This window comes from Rhagoletis pomonella, unplaced genomic scaffold, assembly GCF_013731165.1.
Source record: "Rhagoletis pomonella isolate Grant_MI unplaced genomic scaffold, Rhpom_1.0 Rhpom_scaffold_00003, whole genome shotgun sequence".
NCBI classification, from domain to species: domain Eukaryota; kingdom Metazoa; phylum Arthropoda; class Insecta; order Diptera; family Tephritidae; genus Rhagoletis; species Rhagoletis pomonella.
In genome coordinates, this window is record NW_023458557.1 from 96,783,435 (window position 1) to 96,803,596 (window position 20,162).

Here is a 20,162-nt window from a genome sequence, read left to right on the forward strand (position 1 = left end):
TCGTTTGCTTACTTGTACAAAAGACAACAACTGGCCGTTTTTACCAGTGTTGTCATCGAAAATTCCCCGGATCCGAGTTAATTCCCAAAAATTTCGTGCATTTGTTCGGCTGCTTATGCGCATTTTAAAGAGGAAAATGCATGAGTGAAAGCAAATAAAGGCTGTTTATGCAAACAATCGAGCCCGTTTGTCAACCGTACTAGACCACGTCGGAAAAAAAAATCCCGCAATGCGACCGGCATAACACAGTCCTGCCGGTTCGATCCTCGGTTGGAGCGATTGCGGAAAAGTTTTTTGTTTTTATTGTTTGTTTTATATTTTTTTATTTTATTTAACAATTTTAGAGTTGAATTTTATTAAAAAGTCAACAGCAACGTAAAAAAATATAGAACTTAAAAAAAAAAAAAACAAGTAAGAGCAGCGCTATGCCGAAGGCTTCATACCTTTCATGAACATCTGAAAATTTTTCTTTCACAGCTTTCACTTTCACATAGACAGAGGAGATACATGCATATATAAAATATCATATTTAAACAATCAGAGGTATGGAAGATATACCTTATATAGCACCAATCTAAGTGATTTTTACTGCTGTGTGATCGGTATGTAAACCGAATTTCTCAGTAGACTTTGTATTATTATTTATAAAATAGCTTACGAAATGTATCGACTTTAGCTGTCCAAATAAAGGAGTTTTACAGTAAAGCCCTATATCTGAACAATCAGTTTTATGGAGGCAATAAATATGTTATAGTGACCCGATCTTTGTTCATTTTACTGTAAACGTTTTGTTGATAATGAGTGAAAATTGTGCGGAATTTCATGTTTCTAGCTGCATATATGGAGAAAATATAACAAAGAATATCATATCTAAACAATCATTTGTATGAAGACTATAGGTTATAGCGACCCGATCTTCGCCATTTTCACTGTAACTATTTTTATGATAATGGGTGGGAATATTGCGAAGCTTCATGTTCCCAGCTGCATAAATGGAGGAGTTATAACAAAAAATCGCATATCTGAACAATCAGTTGTATGGGAGCTATATGTAAAAGTGACCCGATCTTTGTAAGTATTTTGTTGATAATGGGCAAAGTATTGCAAAATTTCATGTTCCTAGCTGCATAAATGGAGAAGTTATGGCAAAAAATCTCATATCTGAACAATCAGTTGTATAGAGGCTATAGATTATAGCGACCCGATCTTCGCCATTTTCACTGAAAGTATTGTTTTGATAATTAGTGATAACAGTGCAAAATTTCATGTTTCTAGCTACTTAAATGGAGGAGTTATAACGAAAAATCTTATATCTGAACAATCAGTTGTATGGGAGCTATAGGTTATAGTGACCCGATCTTTGTAATTTTCACTCTAAATTTTCTATTGATAATGGGTGGAAGTATTGGAAAATATCATGTTCCTAGCTGCATAAATGTAGAAGTTATAACGAAAAAACTCATATCTGAACAATCAGTTGTATTGGAGCTATATCATATAGTGGTCCGATTCTTCCGGTTCCGACAAATGATTAATACATTATAAAAATACACCCACCTACCAAATTTCATCCGGATATCTCGAAAACTAAGAGACTAGATTGCATACAAACAGACGGACGGACAGACAGACAGACAGACAGACAGACATACAGACGGACAGACGGGCATTGCTAAATCGACTCAGCTCGACGTCCTGATCATTTAAGTATACATTTTGATGGGTCTATCTCTTCTTATTCTGGTACTTACAAACATCGGACCAAAGTTATAATACCATTTCATACTCATGAAAGGTATAAAAACAATGAAAACGAAATAAAGGAAAATTCTACTGGCCGTGTGGAAATGAACTTAATGACTATTTTTTTAATGCAATGATTATTACTGTACCAAATACAAAAATTCGAGTCTTATGCCGGTCGCATTGCGGGATTTTGTTTTATTTTGACGTGGTCTAATATATGTACATATATATTAAAAAGAATTGGTCGTTTAATGTAATAAGATATCGTGCCTTCGCTGCAATAGTATCACAATCTACATAAAAAATTATTTTGAGTTGAGTATGCAGAAATTCCCGCCACCTCTTCTAAGTTGTGTAAAAATTTCATATTTGTATCGATTAGCAAGCAATAGCTCATTCGAAGAAAGTGTGTTAATACATAGTTTTATCATGGGAGCGTAAACTTTAAAGTCGATGTCTTATGTTTTGGATTATAACACTCCTGCAGCAAAGGTGCGATATACTCCGATAAATAAAAATCTATTTGAAAAAGAAAAAAAATTAACTTGGATCATATGTTTCCGGCCGGGTTCGAACCGGCGACCTTGTGCGTGTGAAGCACACGTGATAACCACTACACTACGGAAACCGTTGGGGATAATGTTCCAGAAAGCACATATAATCGAAATCTTACATTTTCTCAGCTGTCTCTATCTACCTAAAAATAGATTCTCTTCAAGTTTCACACCACCTGATGGGAAGCTAGCAATGCACTAAACCACAGGATGCTACAATATTATTAAATTGATTTCATATTACACCCTGCATTTCAGCATTAAGGCATCCACACACCTACGCGATTCTGTCGGTGCGAATCTGTTCCGACAAAAATTACAACAATGCCGACCATAGTTTTAAATGAGGAACCACACACTTGTACGATTTTGCTGCAGCTGGCTCGACCCTATTAAGCTGGCATTTCAGGGTACTATTATATATATATATGTATAAGGAAAATTTAAAAGTAATAGTAATAGTAAACACACTAGCCTCATGAGCTACTGAAATTTTATTCACCTCATAGTTGTCAAAAATTTACTCGCCGCGAACTTTGTTGCCGATTCACACACGCTCCATGTAACAATGAACAAAAATTTTGAACAACTTCATTTTTTCATTTTCAGTTGAATGATTTTAAAATGCTGGCAAACTTAAAAAAAAAAAATCATGGCCGACAAATTGAGAGAACGGTTCTACCTTACTATGTTTTTAGCATGGAACTAGTTTCATAATCAGACCGATTCTGAACAAAAACTCCCCGGGAGTTTTTCTCTTTTCCTCCTATCATGAATAAAAATTCCCCCCCCCCCCCCCCAAGGATTTTTTTATTTTAAATGGCGGAGTTGAGCTGTCAAAAAAGTGTCAAACAGCTCTTTCGAAGTTCGAATTTCCTCCTCCCGAAAATTCGGGGAAAATGCCACTCCCTGGGAGTTAATTATTGGAGGATTTATTTCTCGGGAGAAACAAATTCCAGGAAAACAAACCCCCCGGGAGTATTCTGAATAGGGCTGAATATGAAAAATTTGTGCGACTATTTTCTCTTTAGTTTTTAACTCACAAAACTCATATCTATAGCTGTAGTAATATTGAATCACAAGATGCATTTTGAAGCTTTCTGGCAGCATTTTTATTCGATTTTCGCGAAGAAAAGCCTTGAATGTACTAAACGTGCGCTCGACGTGAGTTTATACAAATGGCGCCCAAATTAAATATGGAACGTTTAAAACTTTCATATTTGCAGGAATAAAGCATTTTTTTTGCGCTTTACAATTAAAGGCAGAAAAGGCAAATATCTTAAAAAAAGCAAAAAAAAAAAAAGGAAACGTGAAATGTGTATATATGGAATCAGGGAAAGCTAAATCGTGGACATTCTTAATCGAATATACTCTATATCTTTAGCAGAAAAAAGGCAATTTCCCTGTTTAAAACCCTTCAACTTCAATTAAAAACTTTCGGTAGCACAATTATTCCATGATTTATTACATATTTTTATAAAGTTTATTAAAAATAAATATTTTAATTTTTAATTTAATAAAAGTTTAATATATAAATCCAATTACATGTTATCATTACGCATAAATAATTGCGATTGTTGGATTAAAATTATTTCTACAATCGTGCAAAAATACAAACGCCACTACCATCAGAATAGAGGGGTAAAACGTTAATACGGTGTTTAAATGAGGCGATTTTACAGGCAACTTTACGGGCGATTAGTTGAATCAAAAGTTGGCTGCCCCCAACTTCACTGGAAGCGATTAGTTGAAAGGCCGTTCACACCAGACGATAGTTGCTTTCAACTAAAAGTTGCCTCATGTGAACACCTTTTAAAACGTCGTTTGCATTTAGATGTAAGTTGCATATTTTTTCTTAAAATTTTTATTTGGCCAGCAGGGTTTTATGCAAATAACGTATGATGAATACCAATTTGCTTAGGTAGCGTACTTATCTGTAAAATGTAAATGCGCGGCAAAATTTAATTAAAACAACCGAGCGCTCCATCTAATTTTAAACATCCAATTGTTGTAAAAAAACATTTAAAACATTTCGCATATGCTCGCTGCCCAATTGTGGATTAGCCTTCAAAGTCTCCCGTAATGCGTAACGACAACTTTTTAAATCGTATGCACTACTGAATTTCTCCTCACTACGCAGCAAACCAAGTTGCATTAGTAAATAATTTAAGACACGACGCTCTTGTTTCGTCTGTACCGCGTAATCCACTGTTTCCTTAAAAAGCGTTTTGGCCAATTCCAGAGCAACTGGTGATGATTGCGAGAGATGTGCACATTTTAATGTAGTAAAAATTTGCAACAGCAGGCGATTGTCGTCTGAGAATTGCTGCAAGTGTAAATATTATCAAAGTTCAATTTTTAAAGTTTTCGAATGTATTCGTAAATAGTTTTTAGAATGCATCAGTGAATACCTCAATTATGCCTTTAAACGCAGATAGTTTATCGTCTTCCTGCAACGATTCGAATGCTTGAATACTGCAAGGTTTTTGACTCAAACAAAATGATTCCACTGTTAGTGGCTTTGTTGGTGTATTTGTATCGTCAAAGTGAACGTTTTTAGCAGAAGTAAAGGACTCATTGGCGTTTAGAAGCTAAATAAAATAAAGTGTAAATAATTTAACTATTTATGCGAAAGGACATCGAAATTTAGCTCACATTTGTAGTAAACGCTGGAGAAGTTATAAAGGCTTCGTCGCCTTCTTCATCAGCGTCTTCATCTTGATAATCCTCATCTTCATCCACTTCTTCAGTTGTGTCCTAAAATATGTTTAAGCATCGTTAAAATTACTTTGCTGGAAATACTTGGGACTTACATCTTCATCGTCCTCATCACCTTCATCATCGTCGTCATCCTCATCCGCGCCGTCCTCTTCGTTATCCTCACACTCAGATTGATCTTCTTCAAGACTCTCCAATGCATTTGGATTAGCAGATGACTCAATAATTTCTATTATACGTTCTCGTCCCTCATATCCAAACTAAAAATTCGTATACTTTTATATAAGTTTACTTAGGTAGTATATGGGGGAATGTATGAAAGCTACTGAGCCGATTTTAATTTCCGTGAAATGATGTCCTTTTGCCTAGCCTTCTGCGAAACCGAAAGAGTATTTCCAAAAGTTGTATTTACAATAAGGCTTGGTTCAATTTCAACTAAAGACGAAGTATAGGATCCAGTAAGAAACTGTTGACAAAACTATACTAAAAGGATTAAGGTTTAGTACGCGTTTCGAAATTTGTATTCGGTTTTTTTTTTTGCTCAAATTCATGACTGAAAAAATAATCTATTAGGCCAATTCTTAATACTCCCGGGGAATTCGTTTCTCCCGAGAAAGAAATCTACCAATAATTAACTCCCAGGGAGTAGCATTTTCCTCGAAAAAAGCTGTTTGGACACTTTTTTAAGAGCTCAACTCCGCCATTTAATATAAAAATTCCTCAGGAAATTTTTATTCATGATAGGAGGAAAGGTAAAAGAGAGAAAACTCCCATTATTTATATGGTGGGGAGGGGGGTAGGGGGCGTCTTTTTAGAGCAAGAGTAGCCAAATCAACAAGTTTTTGAATTTTTTTGTCTATATGTTTGTACGCGCATCACTCAAAAACTAATGCAGGACATTGACTGCAGTATTCAACGATGTATTGCTAGAGGCCTAACTTAAAATACATAATAAAATAGTGAGTTGCCACCTGTTTGAAAATTTCAGTTTAAGTAAATTGATGACAAAACAAATAGTGCGACTGGCTGTCAAAAGAAAAAGGTTTAAAGAGCTTTACAGCTGAAAATATTTTTGTGAAGTTTACTGCTGAAAATATATTTAAGGAAGTTTGCCACCTGTTTCAAAAATTTCATTCAATTAATTTGATAAAATAAATGAAATATTACAATACCGTCATCAAACTAAAGTGGTTTAAGGAAGTTTACTCTAGAAAATATATTTGAAGCGGGTACCTACTATGTATTTGAAAATTTTAATTCAGTTAAATTGATAAGATAAGCTAAATATTAGAATATGGGTATCAAACGAAAGTATTTCGCTAGCTTGGAGTGAAAAGTTGCAAGTCCACTTTTTATGAAAACGCATAATTTGATATAAGAAGCAAGATATGTTAAAAATGCATCGCTTCGAAAAGGATTAAGGCACTCGTTTTATATTTTCTCGCTTATATTCATTGAAAAGAAAATTTGCTAAGTCCAAAAGTGGCACCGAAAATAAGACAAAACCGAAATAATACGAAATCTTTTAATAAATATCGAATCCTCTTACAACATCTAAAACTATTAGTTAGCACATAAGTTAAAAAATTAAAAATGCTTCATAAATCGAAAAGTTGGTTGAAAATCTCAATTCATGAAGCTTTTAAAATATATTTTATTTTTTATGAATGAGAGTTTTGGGATGGAATCAAAATGTAAATGCAGCATAAAGCTATTTAAACCAATTTAATTTTTTCTGAATTATAGTTTTGGGATGGAACACAGAAATAGTTTCTACTATTTTATTTTTATGAATGAGGCCATTCGTTTTAGGAGGGACCACAAAAATACCTTCCAGCCGCAGCATCTTATACAATATTCACTAGGTAGTGTGTCGTTGTTAACAAATTTTGAATAATGCTCTGGCTTGTTCGTGTTACAATTTTTATCAGTGCTACAGTAAGCCCCAATTTCGTAACAGTAAATTTTACCTATACAATAAATAATTCCTTCGCACGACCACACTAAAATGCAATCTCTAACATTAGAATGGTAACTACAAATATATGTATTAACGTAACTGGAAAACGATGTAGGATGTTGACGTTCTTGGATATATGTATATACCTATGTACATACATTTGTACAATGGTACATACGTATGTGCATGTGGCGGCCGTCGTTAAAACGTTTTAACTGTCGTTTCCAGGACAGTCGAGACTTGGAAGAATTTTTATCATGTTGTTTTTCAAAAAAAAATTTATAATTAAAAAAATGAAAAAGCTTGCCTGGTTTCCGTCCAAATTGATTCTTTTAAGATTAGGCTTGTTCTGTAACGCTTCGGCTAACACAACTCCTCCATCAGCGCCAATTTCATTGAAGCCCAAATCTACGACCTCTAGCAGAAGATGATTTTCAGTCAACGATTCAGCGAAGTGATAAGCGCCATGCGTTTTTAACAAGCAATCGCCAAAATTGATTTCTTGCAACCTGTTACAAAACCAAAGCATTAATTTGCTCGTTATTATTAACTTCATTCATTTACATAGGTGTATAGGCAAAGGCTTCTGCTAAAGATGCAGCCCCTTTCTCAGTCACAGTATTGTCATTCAAGTTCAGTATACGCAAATTGGGATTCTCTTTGAAGCCGGCAGCCAATGCAGCAATTCCGACATGATATATCGAGTTTTGAGGCATTGCTATTTCTTCTAGTGTTTTCAGAGCTGAGAATATTTTCGCAATAGCTTTAGCGCCATCGTTTTCTAACCGATTGCGACCAGCAATAAAAATTTTCAATTGAAGTGGTGTGCCGGCAGCAACACTGCTCTTATGGCAATCCAATATGGCTTTTGAAAGCATTTGTCCGCCGCCAATACCCAATCCGCAATTGTTTAGACGCAACACTTTTAGTGAGTAGACAACCGGTGAACGCAACAAGTCCTCAAGTCCAGCCATGCCATTGGGGCCAAGGGCATTATCACTCAAATCCAAAACTGTTAGTTTTGCTCCAGCAACCATTAAACCCTTTCCCAAGTGCTTCAAGGAAATTGGTGTCTCCGTCTTTAGGCGTCGTGAAAACATATTATACCATAGCGCTTTACGAAACTCGGGATGCTTTTCAAGCCCACTACCGATGGCAGCTGCTGCGTCTATACCTAATGTATTACCACCTAATTTAAGGTAGTGTACAATCTTTGTTGTTTCCAAAGCCTTAACAATATCAGCAACTAGGTAAAAAGTACAGCACGGCAAAAGACGGGGTTCATGAGCATATTCAATATAAAAGTTTACTTGAGCTCTTACCATCATCTGCCGTATCCCACGTTAACTGTTTATCCTCAAATGAAAGCCCCTCTTCCTGGACCTCATTCAACTCCTGCGCAATTGTTTGGAAATTAAAATTTGCCATTATTCAAAATTACTAAACTATTTCGCAGAATGCTGTAGCGAATTTCAAATGTTCATTAGTTCGCTTCGGAATAACCTACAAAACAAGCCGGTTTTCGCCGCCGTCTTGCAGCTGTCCAAGTAGTGTTGCCGTTGAGAATTTTCAGAAAGTCACAAAAAAGGTGTAATTGACGAAAACAGTGTCACATTATTATTTTGGTCTTCTTTACTAGTAAAAGAATAAATCTGAGAACCAAAGTCAAAATCTAATTTACATTAAGTATTTACGCTGCTAAAACATTCCGCTGCTGAATTTAAAAATAAAATAGCGGGACAAGATTTTCCTAAAACACGGTTGCAAACATACACACAAAAGAGTTGCATTGAAGTTATAAAAGATGAATTTTTTCGTAATTACAGGAGGAAATATTTTATAAAAGAATGGTTCTAATAAAATTTCATTGAAAAATCACTGAAAGGGGCAAAAATCGCACATAATTTTGGAAAAGGGTAAAAAAATCTAAATTATTAAAAAGTCGAGTCAAAGGGTATTGGCGCTTAAAAGGATCAAATTGGCCTTTAGTCGCAACACGGCAACACAATTTGTATAAATTCGCCTTGTGCTGACAATTTGTGGTACAGGGTGATACTCCGTTAAGTAAAAAAACAACTAAAACAGATTTACACCTATGTAGGTATGCTTTAACGTATAAGATCATTACAATGAACGTAAATCTATAGACCGTACGAAAGAATATCGTTACTATCGAGTTTTCTTTGGAGTTAAAACTTTTCGTTTAAAGTTAAAATCGTGATCAATTATTAACAAATTATACTTATTATACATACATACATACAAGCACCAATTAGTTTCATTTAAAGAAATCGCGTGTCGTCCATTTGCGCTGTAGCGTTGTAGTGCATATTTTAGGCGCAATATTTAAGCACTTCCGCTTAGGCGACATATACCATATACGATGTTGATACCGTAGACCTTTTTATTGGAACTTTGTTTATAATTACGGTGACCATCCGTCCTGTATCACACGGGACAGTCTTTGACCCATTGTCCTGGCAATTTATTTTATACCGTACGTCAAATGTTCTGTATTTGGCCCGTATTCGGTGTTTCGACGCCTTAACAGCTCATTAAAATGCCATGCCTATGAAGGAGTTTTAAATGATGTTGGTATATGATCCTAATTTTCTCCATAAACAGTCATTATTTTCTAATCTGTGAACGCCTGTGATTCGAATCGAGGAATACATACAGTGACCAAAATAGAAATTGGGACTCGACATTTTAGTAAGTTTTGGCTATTTTTCCTTAGTTTATTTAATGTTTAGTATTTATTTTATGAAAGTAAAGCTTTTTTCCTAACAAAAACCATATAATACAAATTTCCAACTTTGTGCAAAAAACTGTCAAAATTATTTCTGCACGGTTACACCAAACTTTCAATCTTTTTAATCAGAATATTTAGGACGGTTTGGTTTGCAATTTTATAACTCATTAAAATTGAGTATTATAAAGTGCGAGTAGAAAGTGCAGCCCATTTGCTCCTCTTTTAAAAAAATGGTCGCTCATACTTTGTATGAGAAAAAATTCGTAACACCGTCAAAAAAAAAGCCAAAAATTATTGGTAAGCCTTGGCGACTTAAGATTGCACTTTATTATACTAAAATTTAATGGATTTTTAACGGGGTAAAAATCTCGAGAAAATTATCCTACAAATTCGTTATGTTACAATAAGGATACTGTTTCAGGGCCAATACATCTAGGACAGCGATGGGCAGAGAGCCTTTACTCTGCTCGTGCCTATACAAAATGTATAGAAAGCTTAAGAGAGCTTTGGCAAGGCAGTGCCCATCAGTGATCTAGGATCATTGAAGAATGCTTTAAGATCTGTAAGCTGTTGTGGAACAAATTTGAAATATAATAAATAATGCTCCCATAAATATTGTCACCGTAATTATAATCTATAATTAAGTAAAGGTGTCTGGACATACAACATTGCAAGTTGATAAAAGCGTTGTTGTAATAAAAGGGACTGATGCTTTGGCTTGATGCATTTCGAACGCACCCTAACTTTGACATCGCATTGCACTTAAGAGGCAAAAACATGAACACATAAAAATACCTAAAATTTCAGAGGAAAAAATTAAAACAAAAAAAATTGTCCAGTGTAAATACATGCATGTATGTATGTATGTATGTACAATGATGACTAGAAAGGATAATTAAAAATTAAAAAAAAACTTGAATTTATATAACAAAAAAACTCAGTAAATCAGCTCATTTCTGTTTGGCTTTAATAAAATGTATTTTATTTGTAGTATATTGAGTGATAGTGTTTAAGTATAACCTTAATTGGTAATACTTAATAATATGTGCAATGTTCCATCTTCAAATCCGTCTGTGGATTTTTCAGTTACATTAATACATATATCTTATGGATATTTCGAGAATGTAAGTTAAATTTGGTTTCGAATGGAAATTGTTACCCAAACTTTTGTGAGTTTCACTAATTGTTGAAATACACAAAAAAGTAAAATTTACGCGAAAACATGAATTTATAAAAAACGTATTTTTCCGATACAAACTCTTCAATTTGTTTCGATAGTTCTCATAAAAATACTAATAAAATATGCATTCTTTTCACATGCTTGTAGCTTGCATGTTTCATGGAACATTCACGCAAATAAGCCGAAAAGGGACATTTTAAGTTAAATCATTTATATTTACATTTAAAATCTAAATCTTGAAAATACTTAAAAAAACTTAAACAAGTGCTCTAGAGGCAAAGACAAACGATTTAATTTCATCCGGTCTTTAAAGGCGACGACCGCAATTATTAGTTTAATTGTAAATTGAAATATTGACATTGAAATACGAACATATAAAAACCAATTTAGGTAACAGAAATATGCTATTCTTTTTGCAGGTTGCGATAGATGTTTTTAATAAAAAGAATATGCTTATTGTTTTAAAACGAAAATAAACCAGCAATATTCTAAATTGTGATACACAATATGGGTTCAGGGAAATGCTGAACGGTGTTCCAATGATCCTTTTTGAATCCGATATTTTTGCTTGAATGCACGTGCTATTAAGGGTAGGCGGTGGGAATATGAATAGTGACGATTGATACAACGTGAATGTTTAGAAAACATTTAAATTATGGTGTGATAACTCAAACTTTTCTTTTCTTTTCATTTTCTTTGTTCCACCTTTTCTTGGCTCTCGTCTATTTTCTTTCTAACAGACTCATTTGCACAACTCTTATTTTTAGTATTAAGTTGAATATGCTTATCACTCAAAATCCGAATCGTCATCCTCACTGGCGGAAACAACAATCCTTTTCTTCTTTTTCTGAAAAAATAAAACAAAATAATTAAAGTTAATGTAACAGATTGTAAGTTTTTTTTACTCAATTTCTAAAAAATTCTTCCTTAAACTTTTTCTTAAGTAGACTTTAAAATTAATCTGAACTTTAAATACCTTCTTTCAGAACGAAATTTGTGTTTAAAGTACGGATAAATTTTAAAAGCTACCTGAGAAATCGGTCCTTAAGAGTACGAAAATGTATCTAAATAATAAGAGTTCTCACCTTTTTGTCACTGTCGCTATCACTTGTCATCGCCTTCTTTCGTGGACGTTTCGCTGTTGGTTTTTTCTTGGCTGGTGTGGAGTCCGAGTCACTGATAATTTGCGCATCGCTTCCATTTTCGACATCTGACATATGTGCCACGTGATGTGAGTGTTCTTTGACACCTTCATTATCTCTGAACACTAGCTCGCCATCACTACTTTGTTCCTCATCGCTGTTTAGAAGGCCAGAATAATTGATTTTCTTGGCAGTTGCCCTTCGTCCCGGTCGGTCGGCGCGTGGAGCAACTGCAACATTCATTTCGACATCGCTTCCTGATGCCAAATCTTCTTCGTCCGAAGATCCACGCTTCTTTTTACGCTGTTGGAAAAACCCAGACAAAATTTTAACAACCGTTCACAATAAAGTCATATCCCAAAATCCTACCCCTTTGCCGAAGTTTAGTTTAGATTGTTTCAATCCATCTGCTTTCGGTTTGCGAACTTTCTTTTTCTTTTCCCCGTCCCCATCAGCTCCTGCTGCCTTAGCCTTTGTCTTTTTCATAGCTTCAGGCGAACCTTTCGGCCCCTTAGCACCACCTTCAACCATTGCATCAAACTCATCAATTTCATCGCCCTTGGCGCCTTTCGCACCTTTTTCTACCTTTTCTTTCTTAACCTTCGGTCTGGAGGCTGCCGCCACCGCAGTTGAAATCTTCTTCATTATTTCCTCGGTAACCTGAAATATCCAAATAAAAGTTATGCTATGCATAATGAGGCATGCCACTTATGTAAACGCCTACCTTGAATTCAATCTTAACTCCATGGGGATCTGGGAAAATGTTATCATTACCGCCCTTAGCAGCACGCTTCTTCAAAGTACCAGTCAACGCTTTAGCTTTAGCAGACAAGGCCTTTGCCTGTTTTTTATTGATGCCCAATTCCTCTAGGCGTTCACGTTCTTCGAGTTCATCAAGTTTCTTTTCCAAATCGTCTAGATCGTCCAGCCACAATGCTTCAATAGTTTTAGCTTTCAGAGCCGAGAGCTCTGCTAACTTTATGTCGCGCTGCTTCAACAATTCATTTTTCTTCTCTTCCGTAAGCATCCACATGGACATTCCGAGCAAATAATCAAATTTCTTGACATCGGTTAATTTATTGAATGCCTTTTCTGGATCGACAGGTTTTTTCTCTTTCTTTACTGTCGAAGATGTCGTGTCCTGCGCTTCCTCTTCTTCTTCCTCATCCGGTTCCTCCTCATCTTCCATTTTTATGCGGCGTTGCCATTCTTTCACCGGATCAGGTTTATAACCACGCTTGATCAGCTCGTCTATCATGACTTTCCTCTTTTTATTCTCAACAACAATCGTGCGATCACATTTTTCCATTATGAAGCGGGCCTGATCGGTCAAACGATCCGCCTGAGCAGTCAACTGCCCCATTAGATATTCCTTGCGTTTGTTATAAAATTCCAAACGCACTGGGAAGTACTCTTTCAGAATGTCTATCGAGGTGGGGAAACGGCGTAAGCAGTTGTTCTGGTCGAAACAGTGCATTTGATTAGTGGACATTGAAGACGTTAATTTGAATACGCGATGAAAGCCGCCATCCTCTTCTTGTAAACGTTCGAATTCACCAGGTGTAAATGTAATCACAAATCGAACTGTTGTATCAGTATGATACTCTCGATAATCGGCCACAACAGCTTTATTTTTTTCGCCGTTGGAAAGCACATCCAGTACACTTTCTTTGTACGATTGGGTCCAAGTACCAACAGGTAACTCAGAGATTTCTATTTTATTGTTTTGAACAATTTGTATGTTACCGGATGAAATGTAGCGGCCATCAGAAACGTAATCAATGCTACCCTTGAAATTCTTGTACCTTCACAAAAGAACGAAGCGAATTAAAACAAGTATAGGCAGTGCTGTGTGGGTAATTCCGATACATTTATAAATATAAGAAAATTTATTTTTATCTATTATTATCAACAATTTTATTAAGCTTGAGGCCGTTTCTGATAAAACATGTGGAAAAACCACAATAATTTACACATGGTAGAAGTTATATCTGCTATTTCGGAGATCTATTATTGAAATTTTTAACAAACATTTTTCGATTTCAAAGTGTCATAGCTACTTAATCGAGGATTTGTATTAAAACAAAAACTCATATATGTAAATGTTTCAAAAAAAAAATAGCCCACAAAATTTTACGATTCTGGCTACGTAAATTCGGTTAAAGCAAGACCAAATATCTGAAACACAGTTGTTATTGGACCTATAAGTTAACGGTACAAAGTCCTTAGTTGCGAGGTCTGTATTGTAGTATTGGATAGTTTTTAACGCTTTTCGTCGTTTACTTATTTCAGAAAGATAGTAGGCAATGCCAATGTTGACGAGTAGTACAATTTAGTATAATTTACGACTTACGCAATAAGGCTGATTATCTATGGAGAAATGTACTTACCATGGGTGCATTGGTAAGGGTTCCTCTTTGGCCAACATTCTCCGAATGTTCTGTAGAATATCGCGAGGATTGTGATTGTAAATCTTTGTGGACCAACCAGTTCCAATACCATCAGCGCCGTTCACCAAAACCATCGGTATTATTGGCACATACCATGTCGGTTCAATCTTTTGTCCATCATCGACTTCATAAGTTAGTAGTGGGTCGTCGGAGGGGTGGAATATAAGTCTTGTTAATGGTGACATCAGAGTGAAAATATAACGAGAACTGGCACAATCCTTTCCGCCTTGTAGACGGGTACCAAATTGACCGCGAGGCTCCAATAAATTAATATTGTTCGATCCAACATAATTTTGTGCCAAATTAATAATGGTGGCCTGAAGCGACATCTCGCCGTGATGATAGGCAGACATTTCAGCCACTGAGCCAGACAATTGCGCCACTTTGACCTCGCGTTTATCGTTACGTTTAAAACATGTGAACATGACCTTTCGCTGACCGGGCTTAAATCCATCTACGAGGCATGGTATGGAACGAACATTGTCAGCATTTGAGAAGAGTATCAATTCAAGATTAACAAAATCCGAGTAGGTAATGTGCTTGGTGCCCTTGGTGTACAGATAGCGTTCCGGTAAACCGAGTAACTTTCTGCGCTTCACTTCGTCCATATGCGATGTTAACCATTCCTTACGCGCATCTACATGTTTTTTTGAGAAAGCCATAACAATGGCATCATCATCGACACTACCATCATACTTGAATGTGATCCGATGACGTTCCATGTCTTGGAAATATTCTTTAGCCTCCTTAGAAGTAGAGGTACCCAAACCTTAAAAAAAACATAGCACTTTTATTAGTTTTTGTTGAGCATTCATCATTGCTACATTCGCATTACAAAAAAAAAAAAAAACATTACCTTTGTAGTATTTGACATTGTATGTGCTATGATTTGGCGTATCGTTCTGCCATTCTTCGAACTCTGGTAGCGAATAGAAGGATAGTACATGATCTTTCTTGGAAGCTTTGACAATCGGCGTAATGAATTCCTCAAGGAATGGCAGACGCAGCAATTCTGGCCAATTGGTATGTATAAAATTAATTAGAAGTCCCTTTATATGTGAACCGTCCTGATCCTGATCCGTCATTATCATTACTTTGCCATAACGTAAAGTTTTCAAGTCGTCAACGGTCGTGTATTTTTTTTTGTATTGCAAACCGATAATCTTCACAAGATTATTGATTTCAGCATTTTCAGCTAGTTGTTTAAAGGAAGCTTCGCGTACATTCAAAAGTTTACCACGCAACGGAAATACACCATACAGATCACGTCCAATAACTCCAAGACCGGATACAGCCAAAGATTTGGCTGAGTCTCCCTCAGTTAAGATAAGTGTACATAAATATGAATTGGATTTTCCAGCTTCATTCGCATCTTCAAGCTTTGGCAAATTCTTTATTTTGGACGATTTCTTGCCACCCTTCTTATCGATTTCGCTCTGCGCCTTAAATTTTGCCCAAGACAATACTGCTTCGACAATACCAGACTTTGATACGTTCGAAATAAATTTTTCTGATAGAACGCATTTGGATCCAAAGCTTTTGGATTGCAATGTCATATTCTCTTTAGTTTGCGAATCGAATGTGGGATTCTCGATTAAACAGTTAATGAACACCCACATGTGATTTTTTACTTGAAACGGCTTAATATTAATACCACCTGCGATAAAAAGCACACAGATTGAAAAATACTCCTAACAAATTATTATTTTTATAATGACCTTTGTTCTTCTTCTTCACAACTTCAATTAATTGTTTGGTGATCATATCAACTACATAGTCAACGTGTCGTCCACCCTTTGTTGTGGCGATTGAATTGACGAAAGAGACTTGTTGAAAATTATTGTCTGAAGGACAACATGCCACCTCCCAACGTTCACCAGCTTGTTCGTAAACAATTTTTATTGGTTGTCCAGATTCTTCAGTATTCTTTACATACAAGTCAATGTAATCTTTAAAATTCTTTACTGGCAATTTTTTGCCATTCAAATACACAGCTACACCTTTTGTTGCGGCGGCAATGTCATAAGCACGACGACACATCAAAGCCACAATATCATCATCGAGTCTTTCCATTTTGAACTTAGACAAGTCAGGACTGAATGTAATTCGTGTAAAATCAGTACCAGCAAATTCCTTGATCTAGTAAAAAAATATATTAAAAAAAGAAAATATTTTTTTAGGCATCGCAAATAAAGATCTTACCTTTGGCGGTGTGGTTTTCGACATATTGTTAGCCCAAATTTGTTTAAAATTTTTCTTATACTCCTTAGTGGCTGTTTCCACAGTGAAACTTGTGGAGAAAATATTACACAGCTTTGCGCCATAACCATTGCGTCCACCAGTCACTTTCTTTTCATCATCGTTGTAATTCGACGAAGTCAACAGATGGCCAAAAATCATCTCTGGCACATACATTTTATGCTCCTTGTGAATGGTAACCGGTATTCCTTGTCCATTATTCCAAATTGAGATGGTATTCTTTTCTGCGTCAATATCAATCTTGATTGTATTCATTGATTTGTCGCGTTGTTTGTTATCGGCGGCATTTACAAGAATTTCATCGAAAATCTTATACAATCCGGGCACATACGTTACTTGCCGCTGTATCATGCGATTTTTTTCCTCGTTATACACCCACATGGTTTCGGTAACGGCCTCCACTGAACCAATATACGTATCGGGACGCAATAGAATATGCTCCAATTGAGACTTCTTTTGGTACATTTTCTCAATGGAGGTACCGCTCCCAGCAACACTACCACTTCCGTTCTCCATTGTTGTTAGATTTGAACGCTAAGTGGAAAGAATGACATTATTAAAATTTGATATCGAATTTAAAAAAAAAAAATAGGTGAGACCGAAGACATAGTTTAATATCAGTAAATTTTACACATTTTTAATTATAATTAGTTTGTTAGCACAAAAAAAATGCATATGTAGTGTAAGTTACAAAAATATTGTAAAAAACATACTTAAATGTTGACTAAATAAAGCATTGAAATTGAATTGAATTGAACTTTGGAAGAAACTCTAGTAATGATTGGAAGAAGAGTGTTAATCGGAGAAATTAAAGGAACGATCGAACCCCCTTCTGCAATGCATTCACACGACAGTCGGGTCTACGTAACCGAAACGACCCAGGTTTATATCTGGCCAAGGACTGTCACTCCAGCGCAGGGGCGCACCCAGGAATATATTTTAGGGGGGGTTTTATATTTCTGAAGATATATCACCGGAAAATGCTGAAAATTTGCTTCAGATAATACTCTCTTTAAAATACATTTGGCAAGTTTTATGTACAGTATGTAATAAATAAATAAACGTTTTAAAATTCATAAACTGCACTTTATTTACGGATAAACAGAACTCAAACGCTTTTAACCGACTTCAAAAAAAGGGAGGTTATCATCTCGCCGGAATACATAACTTTGGACCACGTGAACCGTTTTCAATAATCTTTTTTTTATTAGAAAGATAGTACCTCAAGGTTCGTCCCGTAATTTGTTTTAGAGATCCGATGATAGGGTCATGAACAAATTAATGGTACCCCTAAATTTGAATATGAGAATTGAAGTCGGTTGTTTTCTTTCCTTAAAAACTACTTGTTTAATAAAAAGTTCTATAAACTCAATATGCGCTCAACTTTCAAAAGTACCTAATCAAATATTTAAAAAAAGAGTCAGTAAAAATAAATTTATTGATTCCATGAATTTTTGCACTTCTATGTTCATTTTTTGATTTCTGGTTTTCGATAGAGTTGGTGATTTTTCACAATTGCAAAATTTTTTTAATATTTCAAATACCGAAAAAATTAACTGAACTCTCAAGAAAAATGAAAAATTCATATAAAACGACGGACGAGAAATGGAAAAGAAATATTCTTCTACCAAAATTTCTTAAATCAATTTGCAGCTCTCAAGAAAAAAAGCTCGTATATTTTCGCGCTTTTTCAAGCAACAGAAATTATAATAAATATTTCTTATAATTTCCTTGAGAGCTGGATTCTTAGCTTTAAGATACATATTGTATTTGAGGTTATTAGCTTTAGGGGGGGTTTGAACCCCAAAACCCACCCCTTGTGTGCGCTAATGCTCCAGCGTCATTCCCCAAAAACCCTTTGGCGAATTTGTATGACGCTACAACAACAACCATCCATATTTGCGATAGTGATGTACTCTCGATACTATCGATAGTGCCATCGATAATCGGATCTACTTTACCGAGGCGACCCAGATTCATATTTGGCCAACATTGTCACTCCGACGTCATTCCACAAAAACTCTTTGGGGCATTTACATGCTCTTACAACAACAACGTACTGCCATCGCTAGTTTGCCACAACCTTTACGAATTTCCAAGTGCTTGCAGAAGTTACACTTTTCAATACTACATACTTTAGGTCTGTGGATGTAGTAAAATTCCACTTTCATTACCAGAATTACCAAACATTTTTATGCTTATAACAAAATTAGACCTGAAAACTTTGTTAAGAATGTAAAAATGCGCACAAAACAGGCTCAAATACAGATTTACATTAAAGGTACTCATATATACGCGCACGTTTCATATTTGGCCAATTGGGCAACTTTGCGCCATGTGTTTCATGAGGACAATTTTATATTTTATGCAATTTCTGGCATTTAATTATTTGACTATACGTAATTTATAAAGTTGAACAATTGAAACTCAAATTTGAGTAAATATTTAAGTCTTAAGCAGTGTTTGCATTGTTCAACTACCTACCCACCTAAATAAACGTAATCGTGATACAAAGCTAATAAATAATATTGAAATAAACATTAGAACGCCACACTAATATTAACAAAGAAATTAGTTTTATGTCTTACTATAACCACAACTATAAAAATCTAAATTCCTGAAATATAAATGAATAAAATCGTCAAAACGTCAGGGTATTCGTATTTTTGACGCTGACTGTATATTTTATAGCCTTGTTCAATGTCTGGTTATCACTACCTCCCGGTTAACACCATTATTGATGTTTTTGACATCATGCATATAACAATTGTCGATAAAGCAGTCGTTGTATTTAACCGGACCAGTATTTTAGATATATTTATCGAAGTGGAAGTCATATTTTATCATCTCTAATACGCTAGTTGGGATTTATTGTCAATTGGCGGGCAAAATCTAAATATGAACAAAAGAAAGATTGCTAATGATAAGAAAATGAATGACAAAGATTTTGATTTTTTTTTTCGTAGCAAAACAGTAAACAAAGGATGAAATAAATGTCAACGAAAAGAGCAACAGCCGGTGCGAACAGCTTTCAGCCCACAATCCCAAAACTCGTTTTCGAAGTGTTTTCGTTATCGGTCCGAATATAGCATTACGGCAGTTTTCACGATCTCTGGTTAACGCTACTCTGCAGTTAAACTTCGTACCGACGTTATCGACCCAATGTTATATGCATGGAGGCAGTAACGTTGGTAAAGATGATTAAGGGCCGGTTATTCAATGTCTGATGAGCACTAATCGGAAGTAGAAGCTCCGGTTAAATACAACGATTGCTTTAACGATCACATTTTATATGCATGTTTATGTTTCTTCTCCGCGCCGTCGTGATCACTTTTTTCTGCTTTATTAAGCACTTTAAGGGCCGGTTGTTCAATGTCTGGTTATCACTACCACTACACTAT

The 20,162-nt window shown here is 35.4% G+C and overlaps 2 protein-coding genes and 1 non-coding gene across 3 annotated transcripts; all 3 read right to left on the bottom strand.

Moving 5' to 3' along the window:
• Positions 1-2,301: 2,301 nt before the first annotated feature.
• Positions 2,302-2,374, bottom strand: Trnav-cac. The gene has a single exon. It is a non-coding gene; the product is annotated as a tRNA-Val (tRNA).
• A 1,433-nt stretch (positions 2,375-3,807) lies between these two features.
• LOC118735897 (ran GTPase-activating protein) lies at positions 3,808-8,500 on the bottom strand. The gene is made up of 7 exons (XM_036465920.1): positions 8,301-8,500; positions 7,543-8,224; positions 7,286-7,487; positions 5,114-5,278; positions 4,956-5,057; positions 4,712-4,891; positions 3,808-4,626 (listed from the first exon to the last, which is right to left on the bottom strand). The coding sequence occupies exons 1-7, from the start codon at positions 8,404-8,406 to the stop codon at positions 4,294-4,296; spliced, it is 1,770 nt and encodes a 589-aa protein (XP_036321813.1). The 5' UTR covers positions 8,407-8,500; the 3' UTR covers positions 3,808-4,293.
• A 2,175-nt stretch (positions 8,501-10,675) lies between these two features.
• Positions 10,676-17,295, bottom strand: LOC118735898 (DNA topoisomerase 2; the record flags this gene model as incomplete). Its single annotated transcript, XM_036465921.1, is given in 8 exon segments — positions 10,676-11,757; positions 11,996-12,355; positions 12,422-12,712; positions 12,777-13,857; positions 14,443-15,271; positions 15,359-16,159; positions 16,221-16,641; positions 16,705-17,295. Coding segments are annotated over 8 exon segments (4,416 nt in total). The 3' UTR covers positions 10,676-11,697.
• Positions 17,296-20,162: the final 2,867 nt, after the last annotated feature.